General features: G+C 38.4%; 3 protein-coding genes and 1 long non-coding RNA gene across 5 annotated transcripts; 1 reads left to right on the top strand and 3 right to left on the bottom strand.

The window, feature by feature from the left end:
- Nucleotides 1-3,729: 3,729 nt before the first annotated feature.
- On the bottom strand, nt 3,730-6,499 carry LOC103874574 (trihelix transcription factor GTL2). Its single transcript, XM_009152999.3, has 2 exons — nt 5,780-6,499; nt 3,730-5,307 (listed from the first exon to the last, which is right to left on the bottom strand). Exons 1-2 carry the CDS (start codon nt 6,166-6,168, stop codon nt 3,864-3,866), a joined length of 1,833 nt encoding a protein of 610 aa, XP_009151247.2. The 5' UTR covers nt 6,169-6,499; the 3' UTR covers nt 3,730-3,863.
- A 10,001-nt stretch (nt 6,500-16,500) lies between these two features.
- LOC117126198 lies at nt 16,501-17,584 on the bottom strand. Its single transcript, XM_033273841.1, has 2 exons — nt 17,024-17,584; nt 16,501-16,993 (listed from the first exon to the last, which is right to left on the bottom strand). The coding sequence occupies exons 1-2, from the start codon at nt 17,536-17,538 to the stop codon at nt 16,969-16,971; spliced, it is 540 nt and encodes a 179-aa protein (XP_033129732.1). The 5' UTR covers nt 17,539-17,584; the 3' UTR covers nt 16,501-16,968.
- On the top strand, nt 17,013-18,843 carry LOC103874575. 2 transcript variants are annotated; one of them, XR_004448703.1, is made up of 5 exons: nt 17,013-17,082; nt 17,169-17,389; nt 17,460-17,722; nt 18,260-18,415; nt 18,560-18,843. It is a non-coding gene; the product is annotated as an uncharacterized LOC103874575 (long non-coding RNA). The 2 variants fall into 2 exon arrangements; XR_004448702.1 differs by lacking the exon at nt 17,013-17,082 and having other exon boundaries at nt 17,259-17,389; nt 17,811-18,415.
- Nucleotides 18,844-22,972: 4,129 nt separating this feature from the next.
- Nucleotides 22,973-23,902, bottom strand: LOC103874832. Its single transcript, XM_009153262.2, has one exon. The coding sequence runs from the start codon at nt 23,900-23,902 to the stop codon at nt 22,973-22,975; it is 930 nt and encodes a 309-aa protein (XP_009151510.2).
- Nucleotides 23,903-24,295: the final 393 nt, after the last annotated feature.

The following is a 24,295-nucleotide window of genomic DNA, read 5'->3' on the forward strand; positions in this document are numbered from 1 at the left end:
AGACTATTAATTGTTTTAATATTACGACGGAAATTATTTTTCGGGTAGCGTTTATCTTAAAGAGAAAAAAAGACAAAAATAACACTAAATCAAGTTTTTGTTTTCAAACTAGCATTCAAAGTCAAAAATCACAAAAATAACACTTAATGTTTTATCAAAAAAATAAAATAAATGTTTGTACCACTATAGTAAATTAGTGTAGACATTAAGGTTTAGAATTAATGGGTGGAGTTTAGGATTTAGGGTTTAGGGTTTAGAGTTTAGGGTTTAGGGTTTAGAGTTTAGGTTTTAGGGTTTAGAGTTGGAAATTAGGATTTTGGGGATAAGATTTCAAATTTTGCAAAATAAAAAATTTAAAATTTTTCAAAAGATAAAATGCTATTTTGGTCATTTTAGTTTTTGAGTGCTATTTTGTGATATAAACTTAGAAATGTGCTATTTTGGAGATTTGCCCAATCTTAAATTATTGATCTATTTATAATTTTTGATGATAAATTCTCTACGATAGATCTTTTTAAGTATTTGTCATAAAAATAGTTTTCTGTGAAGAAAATAACTAAAATAAATTTTACTAAAAAGTAAAAATATAGGATTAACTAATTTAGACTTAAGGTTTAGAGTTAAAAGATAGAGATTTGAGTATACGATTTCAAATTTAAAAAAATAAAAAATTAAAATTAAAATTTTCAAAATCAAAAAGGTTATTTTGGTTATTTTGTTTTTCGAAAGTTATTTTTGTGATAAAACTTTTAAAAAAAAACTATTTGAGAGTAAAAATAAGAGGTTAACTAATATAGATTTAAAGTTTAGAGTTAAGGGGTAAAATTTTGGGGAAACGATTTCAAATTAAAAAAAATAAATATTAAAAATTTTAAAAGTAAAATGGTATTAGAAAAGTAGTATTAGTGTTAATTCTCCTTGAAATGAGTTATTTTGTTTTTTGAGAATTATTTTTATGATAAAAACTTAAAAAATAATTGAACATTTTTAAATGTGAACGGTAGTCAGCACTCAGCAGCATCCTCTACCGAAGATAATGGAAACTTACAAATAAAAAAAATCGTTAGATATTACAAAAGTACAATTCGTTTACGCCTAGTATGCACTAAGGAGTATAATAAAGCATAATACAGGTATATATGTTTATGTCAATTATGTTCAAATGGTAGATTTAAATCTAATTTTATGGTGATCAAATATTTTGTTTAAATTATTCATTTATAATTAAAAATACTGATGATTAAATTTAAATGTTTAAACCATTCATTTGCAATAACGACATACTTATGATTTTAAAATATGAAAACCTAGCTAGAATATATATAGTAATTCTTTGGGCAAGAATCATCACTCACATTTTGGTATATTACTTAGCGTCATGTATATATAACTTAGTTTAGGTGGATCATTTAGCATTATATATAGTATAGTTTAGATGAATCGTATAATATCAAAGTTTTATGATGTTTTGGACACATCCTAAAATGTTTCTGATGGATGAGGACATGCGAACCATATGTTTTTCGAATACCAAACCTGTCGCATAACCTTCTATGGGAAACGCTTGCCAATAAGTGAACTGATACCTCCAAGAAGTCCAGCGATCTATTCTTCTGTCATGATTTGGATTTGATATCTCAGCCTTGTCCTTGCAATTCACGGGATACCTTAAATGACATAAAGTATATTCGGTAAACTAATTAAATATTTAATCTTATTTAGATGATATGTTTTATGTGCTTGTATAATTTCATTGATCTTACTTCTAAACAGTTAGAAAGACAAAAATACAAAATAGACAAATGACCGTTTTGAGATTCACATGTCTATAACATATAGCACAGACGATAATAAAGTAGGTGATAATATTCAAGTATTGCAGATTCGTGCAACCTGGCTCTCAAACTGATATACTAATCTGAGTAATGTATTTTCTATAAGTTTCCAAATTCTCCTTCACCTTTAAAACAAAACTAGATCTTGACCCGCGCCCCCGCACGGATGTTGGATTTAACTTGCGTTCAATGTAAATTTATAAACCATTGATTTTATAAAATGTCCATTTATATATTTTATGTTTTGTAAAATATATTTAGAGTAGAATATATTATATTATAATATTGATGTTTGATAATAATTTTTTATCTGTACGTAATATTATATTTGTAATTTTATAACTTGATGCAATTTGATGTAATTGTAATATTCAAATATTAACCTATTGATTTTTTTTGTTTATTTATTTAAAAATGATTTAATTTTTTACAGTAGGTTTTTATGAATTATTATTAATTTTATGATATTTGGTTTTCTTGAAAATTGTATTGTAGCAGATTAATATATATTATATATTACAGTTTGTGTTTTAATTTTCGGCAAAAAGAAACAACAATTCATTGTAATTAATTTAATTTTTTGATTTTAAGTGAATCGACAGATTTGTAAATAAGAAAGAAATGCAATGGCTAAATGTGTAAATAAAAAAATATATTTAATTTGCTATCCGTGTTTTCAAATAATTCTCATTTAATCTGCTATCCAAGTTTTCAAACGATAGAATCTGTAAATGAGAAATAAATACATTGACTAAATATGTAAATAAAAAAATATATTTAATCTGTTATCGTTGTTTCCAAACAACTTTCATTTAATCTACTATCTAAGTTTCCAAACAGTACTAAAAAGTACTTCAGTTTTAATAATATAGATATTTTCTCATTTGGTTAAGACATTATGTATTCTCTTGTCTCAATTAAAATATTAACATTTCTTTCCATTTTTTTTTCTAAAACAGAACTTAGATATTTATACATTGCAAAAAAATATATATTCTCATGACCCATGTAGCTCAGTCGCTGCTCATTCTCTGTGTAGTGTGAATTGTATTTTAAGATAGATTTTGTCTTGTAAAATTACTAAGCAAAATACTTTTTTTTATTCATGTTGGAAAAAGCTTTTTACCCCTACTTGGTTAAATGTCAAAATATAAAATTTTATAAGAAAAACTAGTTAGCATTTCGTGTGTGTGTGTGTGAATGTATAATATATATCTTTATAATAAGCCAATGACATATTATATGCATGTGGAAGAATTATAACATTTGGTGAAATATCAGAAAATAATCAAAGATATATGGATGATGTTTCCTGTTTTATCAATGTGATGTGATGTTATATTATGCAGGTCTCGATATTTTTTAGCAGATGACAATAATAATAAAAACAAGGTCGTCGTCTCTGGATAATATACTTCTCGTCGGCCATGCATTATAAGAATAATTGTTTTTTTTTCAAAACTTTGTTAGTTGTGTGAATTTCGTGTTGTTGAATATGAAACATACGACTTTGATTCAAACCTAATAGGATATTTCTAATTTTCTATATATAACTAATATCACTAACAGCAACAGTGCCGTCTCTATCATTGAGCTTCGAGGTTCCTAACAGGTACTATTCTGTAAAAGAACAACTGATCACAGCGACACAGGTAAGTAATACAGTGTGTGTGAATAAAAAAAACGTACGTGGGGAAATTGAGTAAATTCTCCATGTAAAGTTCACGAAAAAGTACTGTTTTCTTACAACATTTTTTTTTTCTTACAACATTTCTTATTAAAGAAAAAACTTATCTTATCACTCAGAATTAGAATCTGACCAGTGGTTTATCCATGTTCAGCTGAATTGTGCGGTCCAACCACGATGGTGAATATACGTTTCCATTTTCACTCATGCGTCAAAACAGTAAATGATACTGTTCATAAATATTTATTTAATTTTTCATGATAACCAAAAATGAAGTTTCTGAAGGAAGAAAAAAGAAAGCAATAAAGGGAATTAAACTGATAATATAGTTTTGAGGTTTATTAGAACGCAAGATCAAAGCCTGAAAATTGTTCATTGCTTTTTTCGCTGGCACCATCTACATGCATGGCTGTAGGAATATCAGAATCTCCGGATCCAACCCGGTTTTCCTTGGGTCGGGTTTCTAGCTCTTCGACTGACGTGTCGGCTGTGACGGTGGTGGTGGTCCCTGTGGAGGGTTGGCTGTACAAAGCTGTAAGTTGGTGAAAATAAGGACAAGTCCTTGAGTCAAGTGGCCTCTTCTTGTTAACATCTTTTGTCTTTCTAAAATACTTGTTGATGTTTTCCCATTTCTCTTTGCATCTCTTGGCACTTCTTTTGTACCCAACCTCCAACATTTTCTTGGATATTCTTTCCCACAAAGGAACAGCTTTTGTGGATGATGATGGTGACGATAACCGGATGTCATCTTTACGATGATCATCATCATTCATGCTACTGATACTGCGTCTGATGTTGATAAGAGCCAATACCTCATCCCTAGGCCATCTCTTGCCAATATCACCCTGTTCATCACCTTTTGGAGCTTTTGGATTTTTGGTTTTAATTTTTAGGGTTTTGGGTGAAGTGGGTTCAAGTGAAGGGTTTTGTGGAGTTAGGGTTTGAAGGGATGATGAAGTTTGACACTTTCTGCTGCCTTGGGGTTTTGATAGAACTAAGGAAAATGAGTCTTGAGAAGGGTTTGGACTTTGAACCTTATTATTCCCATCATCATGGTTATAATGGTCTGTAAACTTGGATATGAACTTGATGATGCTGGTGTTTCTATCACTAGCCATAGCTTGTTCTTGTGCTCTAATCTCCAATTCTTTGTTAAGCCTCTCCATCTCTTGCTTCTTCCAAACTTCCTCTCTAGCTATTTTTTCTTCTTCCTTTTTCACCATATCTTCAAGAAGCTTCTTATGCATCTCCTCTTGTTGGGCTATCACGTTACTTACAAGACCCTCACAAAACCCTTTCAACACACCAAACCTCTCCTTCTTTTTCTTCCTCTTCCTCTTCTTATTGTCCCTCATGATCATCATCAAGCTTGCTGATGATGATGACTTCGCATCATCTTCCACGTTCCCCACTTTTCCAACAGTATCAATAGAGTTCATTTTATCCCTCATTGATGATTCATCTACTTGACCCTGATCCTGATGATCTGTTTTGTCCTCCAACAAGTCTTGTCCCGTTTCCTCGACGTTTCCTTTTCCCTCTAACGAACTGTTCGTCTTGTTTTGGTTATCCCCAACTTCTGATGAGACGACATGCTCACCACCAGCATGACCATGATGATAAAACTCATCAACCTCACTAAATAGCCTATAATTTCCCTTGTTGTAATTGCTCATGTGATGAGCATTAGTGTTGTTGTTACTATTGAAATATCTTCTCTCTTCTTCTTCGAATTTCTCTTTGCATTCTTGTGGACTCCTCTTAAACCCAACTTCTGCCAACTTTCTACAGCCATCATAATTTCATAAACGACATAGCACCATTAATTATGCGAATATACATACACGTATACCATAAAATATACAAGTATACTCATCAGAATTATTCCTATATACATATACATATATGTCTCCATTAGTTTCATCATTCAATTTATTAAAAATGGAAATAAAATTTTACGAAATGCCATTTGTGTATCAACAATGTACGTATTAATGACCAATCTTTTGTTAACATCAAAATCAAATTTCCCAAAAGTGTTTATTCGAAAGAAACAAGATATATCAAGTCTATCAAAATATAATTGAGCGCAGATTTTGGAATTTTAGTCAAACTAATGTAAACAGATACACACATAAAAACACTAAAGAGACTGATGCTCTTGTCCATATGCGTAGATAGAAATAGATAAACATTTGTTGATGCATCTATTAGAAGTATATTCATATGTGTGTGTGTGTGTGTAATTTTGTATTACCTTGAGGTATGCTCCCATGTGAATTCAGGGAACCAATTCTCCACCGTAGATCTGAACCTAAGAAGGGCAAGGACTTCATCACTACACCATGGATGATGGTGATGGTGACGATGATTATCGCCATCGTGATCTGTATGACCCATCCACTCAGAAGTAGCACTACTATCTTTGATGTCATGGTGATGATGGTGATGGTGATGGTGATGGTGAGTGATCTTAGGGCCATCAAGGTTCAACATATGGGCTTGGTGATTAGTGTTAAAAGAAGCGAATGAGACAGGAAAAGGCAGTGATCTTTCTGCTGCAGGTTGATGCGGAGGAAGCGGAGGAGGTGGCTGTGGCGATGCTATGAACCGGTGGATCTGCTCCGGTACTCCACCGTCAAACATTTTTATTCTGCTTCTTCTTCTTTTGTTTCACCTAGCTATATTCACATCGAAATGTCTCTTTTCTCTCTCCATTTTGGTCTCTCTTTTTATATTGTCATTTTATTAATTTCGAGGGATATAAAATGAATTTTAGAAAAAAATATCTGAGGTAATTAGTATTAGGCCACTAATGAATAATTATTGTTTCCTAATATCCTAACCATGGATTGTTTTGTTTTATTTCTTTCTGGTTTTAGTCTATATATTATTTATCAAGCTCAATATAGAAGAAAGTTCCTAGAACAAATTATAACATTTGACATAAAAGTTATAGTAAATTACAAAGAAGATAATGCTTTCTTGTTTTTGTTCTATCAACTTTATACAGAATATTGGATCCATCCTCGAATTATTCGGAATATAGTTGAGAAATAAAACAATTGACTTCAAGGATATTTTTGAATTGCGGTCCAGTTCTTGTTCTGACGAAAAAGTTTAGATTCTACTATAGATGAAAAATTAATGTCTACAAATTTTTTTTTTTTTTTTTTTGATAACTCTGGTATCTGGGCAGTCACAATCCCAACTATCCCCCGAAAGGGGTCCAGCGCCCCAACGGAAGAGATATTAAATCCGTTGTGGCCAAGACTCGAACCCGGGTGGCGGGCAGTACAGCTGTACCTCCTTTACCACCAAGCTACGAGCGCTTGGTTAATGTCTACAAATTTGTTCTCTCGTTATATCAAAAATATATATAGTAGCTCTAACAATATATGTTTGTTCTTACCGTTCCATATTATTATATCTAGCAATAATGAAATTACAAGACTATAATATAAAATATTTAATTCAATTTACAAAATGGCAAAGACAAGGAAAATATTAATATAAAACATACATCACCTCTCTCTCATTTATCACTGACATTTTGTCCAACTACAATAAAACGAAGGGACGAATCATTTAGCCCATGCTATAGCCACTTCTTATGCTCGAACAAATTAAATGAAACCTAAGAAATAGGAAACTTTTATAATTTGAAAACTATATATATGTAAAGCTGGTTTTTCAAATTCATATTTTGTTCTTTTTTTATAGATTCGTAGGAAAAGGTTAGCAAGAGATTCATACTCACAATTATGAAAGCATAAGTTATATGTTGATGTTATAAAAAAAAAAGAAGGACCAACAACCAATTACAAAGTTTTCTAAGACATGTTATGCATTGATGATCGTATATTCAAAACCTAAATGTTATATACAGTTATAGCCGAGAACAACCAATGTTTTTTGTTGTTGTTACATGTCAGTAAACAATAACTTAAGCTAAATTTCCTTAAACATTTTAAACAAAAATCCAAAAATGATACTATTTCAAAATAAAGTGATGTAGAATGCATGTTAGTTATGAAAAAACTATATTTATTCTATGATCACGCATCCTTATATTCTTCAAATCGAAATCACCTTTAACAAGCAATATAATATTGATATTTCTAAAAGAATTATAGCCACAATTATAAATAAACGTCCTCGTCAACATAAGATTAGGAGTTTCATGTTTTTTTTCCAAAGAGAAATACATTATATTCATTTCATACTTTTGATTCAATATACCTTCACAGGCGTAGCACAAACAATATCTCTCAGAGGCATATTTGTAGTGAATGGCGAAAAAACAAATTCAGCTTATATGTGAAATAATGAGCATTAACATGTCTAAGAGCGTTGTCAATATTTTCTACCATTATTGCTTTTACGAGGTAGTATTGTTGTGTTGAGATCAGTCCTGGTTGAGATCCTAATAAATTAACACAAACTTCAACTTTTCTTCCTTACATTATTTATAACTTACTAGAAATTAGATATTGAGATAAATGGATAAACTTTGTCGATGATGAGACCAGAAAAATTAGATATCGTATCTTGGCGGTTGTCAATGGTGAGTGGTAAATTAAGGTGAGACCAGAAAAATAATTAAAATAACTCGACTAAACTGGTTTATTATGTTTGCATTTCTATGTAGATTTAGTTTGATTATTTTGTGAAAATTTTCCAGTTAAATTGAATGTAAATTTGGTAGCTGGTACAAGTTTAATGCATGTTATAGCTACATCTTATTGTCAAATAAATTAAATGAAACTAGGAGGAATTTTTTTTAATTATTTGAATACTATATATTTAAAGTAAAATAATTTAAATTATTTATATAAAGCTGTTTTCAAATTTTAACCATATGATAAAATTGGCATGGGATTCATACTAAACTTAGAAAGCATATAAGTTATATATATGTTGTTGTATAAAATCGAAATAAGAAATTAAAAATGACCAACAACTAATTACAAAGTTCTTCTTAGTAATTATTATAAATTAATAATCGTATATTCAAAACCTAAATATTATATATAGTTTATAGTAGACAAAAAAAAAGTTTATAGTAGACAACAACCAATGTTCTTATTGTTATGTTAGCAATCAATTCTTAAGCTATTTTTTTTAGAGAGAACTTAAAGTTATTTCTTCTTAAACTCTTTCAACAAGAATCCATCGATTTATTAGATGATGATATTTATACTTTCAAATAAAGTGATGTAGAATGATGCTTGTTATAAAAAATAAATATATACTTTATAATATATCATCCATCATAAAGGAATAACCCATTCGTTGTACTTGTAGCTTATAAGAAGAGTAAGTTAGTAAGTGAAACTAAATTTCTGCGTTAGATATTTAGAGAATTGCTTAATTTAAAATAAACAAAAATTTCAGTGAAAAAAAAATACTAAAACATGCAATACCAAATATCTGAAATGTGTAAATTGATTTTCTTTTGCTCATTTAATTTCCATAAATATCTAGAGAATACTTTTTTATCAAAAAAAAAAAATCTTGAGAATACTAAATTTTTCGTTTTATTTATATGGGAAATAATTTGTGATTGTCTTATTTTTACATCAATTGTTCTTGTCTTTATTATGATACTTTATAAAATAACTGGAAAATAAAATAATAGAATTTTTGGAGGTAGCTTATAGAATCCTATGCAGAAGCAGATGCGGATGATAGTGTAATAAACGGCAAGCGGGAATGGCAGGGCACGTGAATACATGCAGGAACTGGGTCCTCTTTATTTAATACTATTTCTTTATTTATGTCCCCATTTGTCTTCTAGGTTATATTCATCTGCTTCTCAGGTCCACCTATTTATGTTGCACCTCTCTTCTCTTGTCGCTATTGTGTCATCACTTTTCCATTGGATCATGGAATACTATTAGGAGATACGTGCAAAGCCTTGCTTTCGTCTCATTTTTTCTCTTCTTCCTAACGTAGGTTTTACTGTTAATCTACTTTTCAAATACGTCACTTTATCTGCATTTCAATGAATCATTTTTCTCTTTTCTTTGTATACTAGTAAAAGTTACACTGGTTTGGGATAACTATTCACAAGATGTAGACATGAGTTAACAAAATATAGGTTGACAAATTAAGTAAGAATGAAGGTGATGTAACAATAAGAAGAGCTCAACCACGATCTCGCCTAGATCGCGGTTTCCATGTTTTCCAGGGTTTGCAAACTTATATTATTATCGTTAAGTCAGAAGAAGTTCTTTTTAACTTAACCGCCAACGTGCTACGCTAATAGCTTACACGTAGATGCAGATGTTTTTGTGCATCTAGTTCAAAATCCGATATAAAGAATGCTTTGTACCATGTTTTTAGTATTAACGTAGGCTGGTTCTAAGCTATAAAATAGGGTAATTAAAAAAAGAACCTTCGTAGCTCTGGTAATCCGAAGAAAAGTGAGTGTTATAAGTTAGCTAATTTGCTAATTCGTTTGCGCAAAAGAAAAAGGTTGGCTGATATAAGAGGAGAGGTTCATCACCAAAACTCCTATAAACTATTTTGTGCCTTATTCTAAAGTACCTTGGGGTTTACAAATACAGAGCCACTGAAGCCCATATATCATGTTGAGCTTTGAACAAGAACATAGAGAAAACAGATTGGGCCTCTTCTGAAAGCTAATATTATAGCACAGGCTCAGCGTTTGTGTTATGATATGAAGTTAGGAAACACAGGTTTGTATTGTAACTCAATTTTGTTGTGAGTCATACGAGAAAGTGAGCAACTGTACTCGAGGACGGCGATAAGCCTGTTCACGTGATTTACCGGCTTGGAAACGATGCCTGAAAAAGGGTTTGGGAGGACAGTTGCGGTGACTTTTATAAGTACCTTTTTTTGTCACCGAATACTTAATTAAATGAGCTTAAAAGCCCAGTTCAAGAGAGGTTCATTACACTTGGGTTTGAATTGAGAGAGAAGAGAGAGAAAGTAGATCTCACTTGGGTTTCGGCGTGCGGCCGGCGCGTGAGCGCGCGTACCGTCGCCGGAACCCGTTGTCTTTCAGTTTCTTGGTCCGGCTGCGGTCCTCTCCTCGTCATCTTCAGTGACCGCCTTGTCTGAACTCTGGATCTTCACCATCCGTGGTGATAGAACCAAAATAAGGATCACTCTTTCGGTAAGGTTGATATGAACTCAGATCCGAGAGGATTGAGAACTGATGGTATGAACGGTGACACTAAGGGTTGCGGAATAGCCCAAAGATACTACCAGAGATTCGAAGGTTGCCGGATGTGACGCACCGGTCCAACACAACGAAGTGGTTCGCTTGGAGATGACCTCACCAAGAGAAGTATGAATGTTCTAAGCAAAGAACAATGAGAGAAGACTCAAAATAAGCAAAGGAAAATCGATTTTTCTTATTAAGGGGGATCATCACATACTTATAAGGTTTGTGAGTCAAGAAACATAAAGACATTTGTGGGAAAAGACAACATAGAAAATAGAAATGAATGAAAACAAGACATAGAAACTAAAAATGAAGACTTTGACTAAAGACTGGTCAAGGTGCGGATTCTTGTGTTGACTGGTCCAGATTCACAAAGACGTCCAGGTTCATCCTTTGGTGATCAGGTCGTTCGCGGTAAGGAGCAGGACGGACGTAAGGCTGCCCGCATGATTGATCGTCGATGATCCATGAACGGATGAAGAGATAGCTCGACCCAAATCTTCAGAGAGCTTAAGTATCCTTCCTTTGGAGTAGTTGGAAGCATCGATCATCATGAAATCATCAAAGTGGTTGGAACGGTCGTGATCAGCCTGATCCGGACGTGCGGTACGTCCCAAACGGGCCAGGAAAGACAGGCTAAGTCCGGAATCTGATTCTTCTCGATGATCATGGGTTCTGGCTTGACTGTTGGCTCTAGAATGGCGAATGGGTCGGGGAAGAACGCCTGTGGTTTGGCTGATTTGGTCATCAGGTCGTGGATCCATCCTTAGGTCACGTCCGGGTGCACGCGGGTCGATCCGGTACACGGCTCTGTCCGTTGATCTGGAACGGCTAAATGGCTGAACCTCAGTTGGACTGATCTGATCGTCCTGGTCACCATGCTGAGTCTGCTCCACGTCCTGGTCCAGGTCCTGGGTTCTATCATTCCCTCCTTCTTCAAAAGGATTTGTCCTCAAATCCAAAGTACCTATATCAAAAAGAGACGAATCAGATACAAAGGAATTAAAATTCATGGAAAATTCAGGGAATAAAAAATATGGACAGAAACTTCCTTGGAGTTTTGAAGTCATTTTCATCAAGGAATTCCAAGTGCTTTGGCGTCCATTGGTGCTTGCTCTCCTTAGAAACTGATCATGCTTATCCTGTTTATTCGAAGCAACTAGAGAAACCACATCAAATCTGGTAAAGGAATAATCAAAGGGTTTCTCTATCCTTAAGACACCAAAAACATGATCCAAGCACTTAGGATAATCATCAAGGACGTGGGCAAGCATTAAGCAAGTAAGCTGGTTGCCAAAAATTGATTTATCAATCTCAAAATCAGGCCAAGGTGAGAAACTGTTATGGAAAGAAAGAGACAATGCCAAATTTGAAACATTATCATCATGAACGAAATCAAAAGAATGCTTTGGCCTAAGAAATTTTAGTTCATGCTTTTTCCTACACCAAATCTCTTTCAAAGCACAGCTCAATGAAATCAATTCATGAAAAGGTTTGAGCAAAACGTTTTTCAACCAAGTAAGAATACATTTTCTTTTTGAAATTCTCGGTTTCAAAACATTTTCATGAAGAGTAGAGGCAATCAACTCATGATCCTTACAGTGCTTTTGGTTTAGACAGGAGAATGACTGAGGAAACACCTTTGGTTCATGGAGGATCGGTTTTCGCTCAGGCCGATTCTTTCTGGGGCATGAATCTCCTTTAGAAATCTGGTACTCGCGCATAGATGGACTGAAGAACCTCCGGTTTGGAAAATTCATAACTTCTTCATCCGTGAAGCTTTTCATGCGTTTCCAAGCCTCAGTGAAACCTTGATGAGTTGGCTTTCTTGTAAAGTTGGATTCAAGACAAAAGACCTTCGGACTGTGGATATATCCTTCTTGGACTGAACCTCTGTCGCTGGCACCAAGGTAGCCGGTTTGAACAACAAAGCTTCTCCAAATCTGAAGTTGTTGGGCACGGCCAATGCTTTCATTCAGAGGCTGAACCTGTCTTTCCTGGATACTCAAAACAAACACTAAAAGACCAGGATCAAATGTGCAAGAGAGATACTTGTTCAAATCAAAAATTAAGATATCATTTCCAAGAACAAGTAGCACACTTTTCAGCCTGTCAAGATGCAAATCGAAGTAGACATTACAGACAAGAATCTTATCAAGATATACAACAACATTAATCGTTTCCAAAACGTGCATATCATTATCAACATCTGAACACACAAGCTTAAGTTCAGATTGAGAAACAACTATCAAAGACTCAAGACATTTTTCAAAGAATGTGTTGTAGACCAATATATCATCAACACTCAAATCAACAAAATTCTCACAAGATGATCTCAGAAAATTCCAAGTTTTATCATTTTCAAAACTCAAGAGATCAGGCTGCAAAACAGAATAACAAAAATCAAGTTCACAAAAACCAGTTTCAGTTTCAAGTGAATTCTGTTCCAGCATCTTTTTAATTAAGAAATCGTCCAAGTCCAGAGAAGATGCAAACAAATCATCAGTGATCAGTCTATGCCTAGAAGAGTTCAGACCAAAGCTATTTTCTTTGAAAACATACGAATCAAAAGATTTTGTAGCACAAAAATCAGTTTGTTTCAAATCAAGCTCAAGATACTTTTCAAAATGAGCAAAAACTTTGCTTTGTTCCAGGGACTGATCAAAGCTCAAAATAATTTCAGAACTGATGCCAAGGTCAGTTTGAAAACGTTGTTGATCAAGAAATTTATCAGGTTCAAAGATTTTAAAAGAATTAATCATGTTTCCAAAAACAGATTTTGAAAAACAATTTTCTTTTATCTTATCAAGACCAAAACGAATCACATCAAGAGAACTGATCTTATCAAACATGTCAGGCAGAGAAATAACTAATTCAGATTTCTCACAGTGCTCTTGAAGATCAGGAAACAAAGGGGCAGGAGATGAAGGAGCAGTGGTTGTGCCGGAATCAAAGCAAAGCTGGCTCTCCATAAAGGTGGATATGATGCTAGTTGCTTCTTCATCAAAGACTGGATCAGGTTCGTCCTCCACATCAAAGATAGGTTCTGGGACTTCATCCAAAGATGTCCAAATGTCAAGACATGGGCACTGATGTGGAAAATCCAGTGGCTCTTCCTCAAAAACCTGTGGAGACAAAATAAGACTACTCGGAAGCTCCGGTTGCAAAACAGTTAGTTCTACAATAGCTTGTTCATTATCAAGATTAAACTCAGTTTCAAGAGAAGGAAGATCACAATCTTTTTCACAAAACATCAAGCTTTCAATTAGCTCTTCATCAGATTCATCAAAAATGGGTAGAGAATCTGAAAAATCTTTAAGTTCTTCAAAATGGTTTTCAGATTCACCTTGGGTTTTCTTACTGATGAACAAGGATGGCTCAGCTACTGGGGCACGGGTGGATGTGCTCTTCTTTGGGCTCTTGCTGATATCCTTGAGGGCTTTCATCATTCCCTTCTCAAAATTGTCACATATCTCTTGGACATCAAACTGAAGGAATCGCCTTTTTGGATCAGATTCACCTTGAGACGACTTGAAAGGTTCATTGCACCTCCTGTTTGGCCTATCCTGCACACTAACAAACTCATCAAAATTATTCAAAGAATATTTAAATGAAGATTGAGAGATAGTTTGTTGTGGAGATTTCTCCTTGGTATTTTTCCTTTGAAGACCAAACATTATAACCTGAAAATCTCAACACAAAAGTTAGGAAATAAAACCTCACACTCTCAAGTGTTTAATCTCACCCACTCAAGTGTTTCTCTCAGATTTAGGTGATCACACACAAGTTTCTACTCAATGTTCTAAGAGAACAAATCAAAGAATCTCAATGGGCAAATCCAAGCAAACAAGAGAATTTTCTCAAGATAGAAAGATAAGAGATTTTTGATTTTTTTAAAATCCGTTTTAACCACCTCAAAGGCTGGATTTCTCCTCAGCCAGCAGGCTTTCTCTTCCACCACCAATCCACAAAACAAACTTTGAACTTTTTCTTTTTTTTTTTTTTTTTTTTTGAATCAAATCGTAAATCTTCTTTTTTTTTATATATGGATGGTAATGAGGGGCCCGGATTTAAGAAAGGTAGAAGAAGAAGTGTTTGAACAAGATGGAGAGATGAGAAGATGGAATGATAATAGAGTTACCGAGAGAGTGGCTCTGATACCACTTGATAGAACCAAAATAAGGATCACTCTTTCGGTAAGGTTGATATGAACTCAGATCCGAGAGGATTGAGAACTGATGGTATGAACGGTGACACTAAGGGTTGCGGAATAGCCCAAAGATACTACCAGAGATTCGAAGGTTGCCGGATGTGACGCACCGGTCCAACACAACGAAGTGGTTCGCTTGGAGATGACCTCACCAAGAGAAGTATGAATGTTCTAAGCAAAGAACAATGAGAGAAGACTCAAAATAAGCAAAGGAAATTCGATTTTTCTTATTAAGGGGGATCATCACATACTTATAAGGTTTGTGAGTCAAGAAACATAAAGACATTTGTGGGAAAAGACAACATAGAAAATAGAAATGAATGAAAACAAGACATAGAAACTAAAAATGAAGACTTTGACTAAAGACTGGTCAAGGTGCGGATTCTTGTGTTGACTGGTCCAGATTCACAAAGACGTCCAGGTTCATCCTTTGGTGATCAGGTCGTTCGCGGTAAGGAGCAGGACGGACGTAAGGCTGCCCGCATGATTGATCGTCGATGATCCATGAACGGATGAAGAGATAGCTCGACCCAAATCTTCAGAGAGCTTAAGTATCCTTCCTTTGGAGTAGTTGGAAGCATCGATCATCATGAAATCATCAAAGTGGTTGGAACGGTCGTGATCAGCCTGATCCGGACGTGCGGTACGTCCCAAACGGGCCAGGAAAGACAGGCTAAGTCCGGAATCTGATTCTTCTCGATGATCATGGGTTCTGGCTTGACTGTTGGCTCTAGAATGGCGAATGGGTCGGGGAAGAACGCCTGTGGTTTGGCTGATTTGGTCATCAGGTCGTGGATCCATCCTTAGGTCACGTCCGGGTGCACGCGGGTCGATCCGGTACACGGCTCTGTCCGTTGATCTGGAACGGCTAAATGGCTGAACCTCAGTTGGACTGATCTGATCGTCCTGGTCACCATGCTGAGTCTGCTCCACGTCCTGGTCCAGGTCCTGGGTTCTATCACGTGGTGTCTCGGTTCATGTAGCGAAGACGCGGTTGTTCGGAGTTGTCGGTGTGGTGATGACGTTCGTAAGATGGTTTTGGTTCCGGGAGATGGAGGCTCTCACAGCTTCGTCGCCGCCGGCTATAGTTACCGCGGGGTGGAAGTTTCCATTGCTTCACCGTCGTCGGCTCAAGTCCCCGGGAAGTGAAGGCTACCTCAGCTTCTCGTCGCCGGTTTCAGGTTTTTTAGTTGTCGTTATTTTGGTTTGGGGTTTGTTGTTGGATCGGGTTGGTCTTGGTTGGGGTTCTAGTTCTGATGCGGTGAAGCATACGCCTTGTCGGAGAAGCTCTCGAAGAGTGATGATGCTCTCCGACGGGTAGATGGAGTTTCGAAGAACTGAGATGGGGTCGGAGGATGCTCTACGGTTTCGGAGCTCCGACGAAAGTAAGTTGTGGTGAGGTGATTCCGGTGGTGTTTCGAGACGGCGGCGGTCGAGTCGAGGCAGATGCGACGCGTGTCGGGCTGATGGTTGAGATGCATCCACGTGTCCCGCTGTCGGCCTCCTTGACGAGTGGGTCGAGTCGTCGATTCACCGGTCGCGTGTTTGGGCCTCTGGCCCGTTTAATGTCTTCGGTTGTAGTTTGTTGTTTGTGGGCCTCGTTTAGCCGTTTATGTATTTGGGCTGTTTATCCGTGTACTCTGGGCTTGGCCCATTCCTTTTATTAAAAATCAACCAGTTGGGAAAAAAAAAAAGAGAGGTTCATTACACAAAAGAGTTCTTGAGAGAGGCTTTTGCTAAAGCATCAGTCTCTTCGTTCTTTTCTCTCGGAATATGAAAGAAATCAATTGAAACAAATACAAACAAGAGATTCTGGATGTCTTTTGATGATCCCCAACAGTTTTTTCCTCTGTGTCTTGTTGGTAATTACTCCAATGAACGTTAGATTGTCGGAGCAGATCCAGAGATGTGAGATCTCCTGGCTTGCAGTTCAATAGAGCCCTTCCCTGATCGCCAGCGCCTCAGCGACCAGCGGCGAGGTGACGAAGTCCTGAATCGAGGTGTCATTCTTTACTACCGTAGCCGGTGTTTCGGTGAGAATTCAAGCAAGTCCCGCCCTGAGTCGATTCGCATCCCACAAGGCATCCATCATGCAAACGGCGATCTGTGGATTGGATTGAGGAAGGTCTCTTGTTTTACTTATCTGAAGAATTGTGTGAGTCTTCTGAGCTTTAACTTTTGATCCTTGTGCTTCGCTCCATTCCCGTGCTAAAGCTATGCCTTTCATTGCTACATCTTCAGGTTGTGCGCTTTCTCCTTCAAAGATTAGTGAGTTACTGTCTTTCCAAATCGACCAACAAACCCATGGTAATATACTGTTCGGTATTCCAGATGGTGGTAGACAGATCGCTGTGCGGAACCGGACCATTGCTGACTTGACGTTATCTGTGGCAGCTATGTGAACTGCTTCTTTAAGAGGGATTTTGCTCCAAACCTTTTGCGCAAAAGGACACATGAAGAAGGTATGTATAGGAGACTCAAAACTCTTACATCTTGGGCATTTCACATCTGAATTAATTTCCCTTCTTATAGGTTCTTTCCCAAGGACAAGGCATCGTGAGCTATCGACCAAAGGAACATTCTTATCTTGGGAGAGCAGGAGGTTGCCCATACATCCTTGATCCAATCGAATTCGTCAGTTAGGTGGTTCGCATTGCGATTTTGAGTGGGGTTTACCATAGCGTTGTACCCTGATCATGTAGTGTAAACCCCCGACAGGAGAGGTTGCCAAATGAAGCTATCCTCTGCCTCTTTTTGGCTGGGTTTGATGCATTGGATACGCTCAACAAATTCGGGTAAGAACTTCAATTCTTTGTTTATTCCACTTGAGGTCATCAGTAAGCAAATCAGACACTCATAAGTCTAATGCTTCTTCTTGAATAGGTCCAAAATGTTTGATTTGCTCATCAAGGGACATCCAAGAGTCTTTCCACACCCTCGTTGATAAACCGTTGCCTATTGCCTTGCCTAGATTTTCTCTGAGCAAGTTTATGATGTGTAGTATTCCTCTCTAACCGTGTGAACAGACTGAAACTAACTCCACTTCTAGAAAGCTCTGATTATGACAATATTTTCCTTTTAGAATCCTTGCTAGGAGGCAATCTAGAACTGTTAAAATTCTCCACGCGATTTAGCTAGGAGAGCTTGATAAAATAGCTGAATGTTCCTGAATCTATGTCCTCCCTCCCTCCGCTTTTGACATAGTTAGCCTGTTCCACACTACCCAACTCATCTTCCTCTTGTTGTCTGGTCCATCCCACCATAAACGAGTTAGAACCGATTGTATTCTTTTGCACATACTAGCCGGTAACTCAAAACATGACATCGTGTAGGTAGGTACGGTACTGAGAACAGCCTTCAACAACGTTAACTTTCCCGCTTTGGAGAGACACCGTGTAGAACCAACTAACAGCTCTTTGGCGTATTCTATCAACAATGGCTGTGAATAGATCTCGTTTCCTTCTCCCAAAGTGCTCTGGGACACCAAGGTACTTCCCTTCTCCTCCTTATTTTACTATGTCAAAAATTGTTTTTGCTTCTTCCTTCATCTCTGGAGGGGTTTTCTTAGAAAAAGTGATCGTTGATTTGTTCTTGCTTATCTGTTGATCTGATGCAACTTTATACTGAGATAGGATCTTCAAAAGGACATGACAGGAGGTCGGAGTTGCAGCACTGAAGAACATTGTGTCATCCGCAAATAACAGGCGATTAACTCTAGGACAACCTCACGCAATTTTAATCCCCTGTAGAGTTTCATCTTGTGTTGCATTGTTACATAAACCTGATATTCCCCACATAGGATGAAAATGTATGGGGACAAAGAGTCCCCTTGTCTGATTCCTCTACTAGGTTTGACTAGACCATATACGTATACGTGATCGTTAATCAAGTATGAATAGGAAACCGTAGTGATACATTTCATAATCCACATCACTCATTTACTGTGAAAACCTAGTCTCGTTAGTACTTGCTCCACGAAGTTCCACTCAATCCTATCATAGACTTTAGACGTATTTGTCTTAACAGCCATAGAGCAATGTTGTGTAGCTTGTGATGTTTTTAGGTACTGCAAGACTTTGTAAGTGATTAATACATTGTCTGTAACTGATCTTTCTGGGAGAAAGGCTGACTGATTTTCAAAAATAATAGATTTTAAAACCTTTTTTAGCCTTAGCGAGAACAATTTTGAAATGATCTTATAATAAATATTGTAGAGAGCAGTTGGTCTGAACATTGTCTGTAACTTGTTTTTTTTTTTTTTTTGATAAAATGTGAATTTTATTTACCAAAATTGGAACGGTTACAAGCTAGCAGCTCGGCGGAGCTAAACGTTATCTAAGACCCAAAAAAAGAGAGGAAAAAAGCCTACAAATAACAAAGAACTAAAGAAGAGAGAGCTACTTATTCAAATGTGAACCATTGTGAAAGTAGGCCCTTGAATTTCCGGCGGGAGGATCGTGCTAAGACAGAGTCTCTAACACTGCGGTCGATCCGCTGAAAGACTGTGGTTGGGGTAGAGTTGATGGAGCTGTGGAGACGAGCGTTTCTTTCTTTCCAGATGTAGAAGATCACCGTCTGTGCGACTAGCCTTTTGAGTGTCAGACTGAACCGTCCACTCCCTGATGAGATCCAACCTAACATGTCTGGCCAGTCGTTGAAAGGAAGGCGTCGCCCAAACCGGAGGAGGACAGTGTTCCAGATAGATGCGCTGACAGAGCAGTGGAAGAAGAGATGATCCCTCGTTTCTGGTCCTGAGCCACATACACAGCATAGAGTTGCGTTGTTCATGCCCCAATTTGCTGTTCTTTCCCTTATAGGAAGGCGATTAAGATGAGCAACCCAAAAGGTAAAGGCGTGTTTGGGGATGTTTCCCATATACCAAACAGCTTTTGTCCAGCTTAGGGGAGCACGAGCAGGCCGGAGCACCTCCCAGGTGAGTTTAGACGAGAAGCTGGTGGTCGGAGAGCCTTCAATGAACCACCAATAGTGATCAGGGCCTCCATTTGCTGCAGGAATGGTTGTACTCAACAGAGAGGTCCTGAGATCATAAAGAGCAGTGTTGCGGGTACGAGCGGAGGGTAGGGACCAACCTGTAGAGCTGAGACCATCAGCAACCACAGCTTTAACTGGAATACCGGTGAGCATGGGGCCTGAAGTGCCTATACGGTCGATAAGAGGGCCAAGTTTGTTCCAGTGATCATACCAGTAACTGATGGATTTGCCATTTCCAACGGTACACCTGAGGAAGCGTTTTGCAAGAGGCCTCAATGCTAGCAGAGCCTTCCATATCCATGAATGATGGCTAGAGCTCTCAGCGGTCCAGAAGTTATCGTGCCTGAGTCTTGTAGAGTGGTTCCAAGCGACCCAAAGAGAATCTCTCTTAGCAAATAACATCCAGATGAGGCGGAGGTTTAACGTTTTGTTCCAAGCCCAGAAGTTACGCAACCCAAGGCCTCCTTCCGATTTGGGGAGACAGACATTTTCCCAAGACACTTTGATGCCTCCCTTTTTGGCTATATCACTACTCCATAGGAATCTGTTACACATTTGCTCAATAGTTTTAATGCAGCACTTGGGTAGTATGAAAGCTGAGAGCCAAAAGTTGATTGTGCTGTTTATGACAGAGGAGATTAGTTGAAGCCTTCCTGCAAAGGAGAGAGTCTTTGTCGCCCAGTGGTTTAATCGAGAAGCCACTTTGTCAATAAGAGCAGAGTAGTCAGATTGCCTCAGCTTCCGATGCAAGAGTGGGAGGCCTAGGTATCTAAATGGGAATGTTCCGTTAACAAAGCCGAAAGCACGCGTCTCCTCAGACTCAGTCTCGTCCAATCCTGCAGTGTAGACAGCTGATTTTTCAGTATTCATTTCGAGGCCTGAAAGCTGTTTGAAGGATGTCAGCGCTGCGTTTACTCCTGCCAAAGAAGAAGGTCTCCCATCGTAAAATATCATCAAATCATCTGCAAACGCAAGACTAGAGACCTTGACATCACTAGCTTTAGGATGGTATCCTATAGTGCCATCAGAGAATTTTTTATCTAGCAGCCTTGCAAGGACTTCCATGGCAATCACGAATAGGGAAGGAGATAGGGGGTCCCCTTGTCTAAGGCCTTTAGAGCCTTTGAAGTAGCCACAAAGAGATCCGTTGACATTTATGGAGAAGCTTGTGGTTGAGATACATTGCTTAATCCAGTTGATAAATCGTGGAGGAATAGCAGCGGCTTCTAACCCCTTCAAGATGAATTCCCAGCCTACTGAGTCAAAAGCTTTCCTCAGGTCCACTTTCAAAACCCCTCTACTGGATACATTTTCCTGACCGAAACCCTGAATCAATTCAGTAGCCAGAAGGACGTTCTCCGTAAGTAGTCTGCCTTGAACAAAAGCGGATTGAGAGGGAGAAATCCACAGAGGCAGAATATGCTCAAGTCTTCTGGCCAGGATCTTTGATATCACTTTGTATATCGCGTTACAGCAGGAGATAGGACGGAAGTCTTTTAGCTGATCAGAACTAGGCTTCTTAGGGACGAGAGTGACAGAGGTACTGTTCCATTGGTTTAGAAGCTTTCCGGATGTGAAAAACTCTTGTACCGCCGCGATAAGGCAGGGACCAATAAAACTCCAGGTTCTCCTGAAGAATTCTGCGGTGTAGCCGTCTGGACCTGGAGATTTATTAGAAGGCAGGGCAAAGAACCCAGCTTTGATATCAGCCGCTGAGACTGGAGCTTCCAATTGATTATGGATCTCTGAGCTGCATCTGAAGCTAGTTAAAGACTGGATAGTAGCACAATCTTCACTAGTCAGAGCAGAGGGAGCGCTGCCAAATAGGTCCTTGAAAAAATCCACACAGTGACTCTGAAGTTCATCAATGTTCTCAATCTTCCTTCCCGCCTGATCAAGGAGGTAGTGAATCTCATTCATCGCCCTCCTTGCAGCCATCATTCTGTGGAAGAACGCAGAGTTGCTATCTCCACATTTAAGCCAGGTGACTCTAGACTTTTGGCACAAGAATTTCTCTTCAGCAAGGGCAAGTTTAGCCCAGACCTGATGCGCTTCCTTTTCGAGTTGGGCAAGATACGAGGATGGTGCAGCGAGGAGGTTACTTTGGCAGGCCTTTAGGTGCTGGTAGGCTTGGGCAACCCGTTTTTCTAGACCTGAGTAATGCTCCTTGTTGAAAGTTCGAATGGTGCCTTTGAGAAACTTGAGCTTCTTGCACACCGTGAACATGGCTGAGCCGTGGAAAGCTAGCCGGTCCCAAGTTGATTTGACGACTTCCAAGAAGTTCTCGTGTTGCATCAGGAAGTTTGAAAACTTGAAAGGCTTATTCTTTCCTGCAGTCTGGTTTCCTATAATCACACAGCTGGGGGAGTGATCAGAAAACTCCATTTCTCCGTAGGTGCCATATGAGGAGGGGAAACTCATTAACCAGTTGTCATTAGCTAGAATTCTGTCTATCTTCTTGGCAATGGGTCGATCGACTTGGTTATTCCACCAGGTGTAGTGGTGTCCTCTGAAAGGAAGATCTGATAGGCTGGAGTTAAGGAGACAGCTCCTAAACTCCTCCATTCCTCTGGTAACTCTGGAACCTCCAGTAGAAGAGTCCACAGGGTCAAGGGTCTGGTTGAAGTCGCCAAGAGTTAACCAAGGCTTTGAAGAGATAATTGGATTGGCTGCTAATTCTTCTATTTCTGTCCAGAGTCGTCTCCTTCCATATCTGCAGTTTACAGCATAGACAAAGGTGACGACAAATTCTGTGCTGATATGAGGAAGTCTAACCACACACGTGATGGTCTGATCAGACTTAGAGAGCACTGTAACGTCCACTGCTGGATCCCATACAACCCAGATCCTCCCCAACACAGCAAATTCGTAGTTACAGGCATACTTCCATCCCGGGAAGGAGGAGAGCAAGATTTTTCGAGACCGGGGTTCCTTGACCCTTGTCTCAATAACACTACCAAATAGAGCTTTAGATAACTTAAACCATTTCCTAAAGTTTCTCCGCCGAACTGAATTATTAAAGCCTCTAACGTTCCAAGTGAAGGTGTCTATCATCAGAGATTGCGGGTCTTGGAGCTTGTGCTCCGCTTAAGCTCTTTTTCTCTCTGAAGCTGCAGTTTCAGAGCTGCCTGTCTTTCCTTCTTCCTTTGCTGTTTCTTAGTCCTTTTGGAGGTTACAGTGGAAAAACTGGATTCATCCGAACTGGAGCTGTCAGACACTTCATTGTCCTCTTCAGAGCCAGACTCATCAGTGTTTTCTTCAGCAGAAGAGGATCCCTCCGGTTCCGAGTCAGTAGAGATTTTTGAATCTGAATCAGATCCTTGCACTCCAGCTGGGGTAACATTCCCTTCTGTTTCTACCGTTGGTTCTTCCCGAGGGGGCTCTTCTTGGGGGATTTTATCCAGACCAATATCAATGACAAGGTTGCCCTCTTCGACTGTCTCCGTTAAGATTGTTTCCTCAGCGGCCTTAGAAACCCTGGTCTTTGACTTCTTCTTCTTCTTCTTGACTTTTCCACCAGTGGGTGCCTCTGTGTTTTTCCCTTTCGGGCATTGTTCTTGCTTGTGTCCAGAAGATTGACAAGTCAGACAGGTAATTGGGGCCGTTAAGCAGTTCTTGATACTGTGCCCCACCTCCTTACAATGTTCGCAAGTAGGGGGAAGCCAGGGGCTAGATACCTCGATACGTTCAGTGTGTCCAGACTCAAACCTCACATTCACTGCCTCAGGAAGTGGTCTCGTAGGATCGATGATAGTAAAGACCCTGGCGACCTCCAAGTTTGTCATGTTTGAGGTGGCTGGGTGGAGGAAGAGTGGATCTCCCAGAGCACCAGCTATATGCTCAAGACCTTCTTCGGAATAGAACTGCGGGGGGACGTTATGGAAGTCTAGCCACACTTGAGCAGAAGTGAGCTCCGGGATTGCTGGCTGGAGTCCAGGCTTCCACTTAGCGACAAACATAGACTGGTTGTCTATGTGCCACATCCCTTGCGAGAGGACCTTCTGGCGAGTCGCGTGGCATGGTATCTTGATCAGGAGCGCTTTCCTTGAGAGCTTGGAAACAGTGATGTTCCGAAGCTTGTTGCTCCAGATGCCATTGGTGATAGCGTGAAGAGCACCTGGAGAGGGTGCCTTTCCGTGGAACTGACCTATGATGAAGTCATCCCAACGGTGTTCGTTTTTCTCAATCACCGAGTTAGGAATGGAGACACAGATTTCTCCAGAGTCGAGCAGAAAGGACTCGCCTTTACGCTTCATCTTTCGATTTGATCCCTCAGCCACCGCTACCCAAGAAGGTTTGACCTGAGCAGCTGAGTGTGTGGGGCCAGACGAGCCTAAGCCCCCTTTTCGAGGGTTTTCGGCCGACAGGGGAGGGAA

This window comes from Brassica rapa, chromosome A06, assembly GCF_000309985.2.
Source record: "Brassica rapa cultivar Chiifu-401-42 chromosome A06, CAAS_Brap_v3.01, whole genome shotgun sequence".
Lineage (NCBI taxonomy): Eukaryota > Viridiplantae > Streptophyta > Magnoliopsida > Brassicales > Brassicaceae > Brassica > Brassica rapa.

Bases quoted from the DNA above. Each gene is read 5' to 3' on its own strand.
- LOC103874574 (XM_009152999.3), bottom strand. From the start codon at position 6,168: ATGTTTGACGGTGGAGTACCGGAGCAGATCCACCGGTTCATAGCATCG. The intron at 5,308-5,779 runs GTAATACAAAAT...TGATGGCTGTAG, and splicing joins ACATGGGAGCATACCTCAAG to AAAGTTGGCAGAAGTTGGGT.
- LOC117126198 (XM_033273841.1), bottom strand. From the start codon at position 17,538: ATGGGCAACCTCCTGCTCTCCCAAGATAAGAATGTTCCTTTGGTCGAT. The intron at 16,994-17,023 runs TTGCATGATGGA...GTGGGATGCGAA, and splicing joins TCCAATCCACAGATCGCCGT to TCGACTCAGGGCGGGACTTG.
- LOC103874832 (XM_009153262.2), bottom strand. From the start codon at position 23,902: ATGTGGCACATAGACAACCAGTCTATGTTTGTCGCTAAGTGGAAGCCT.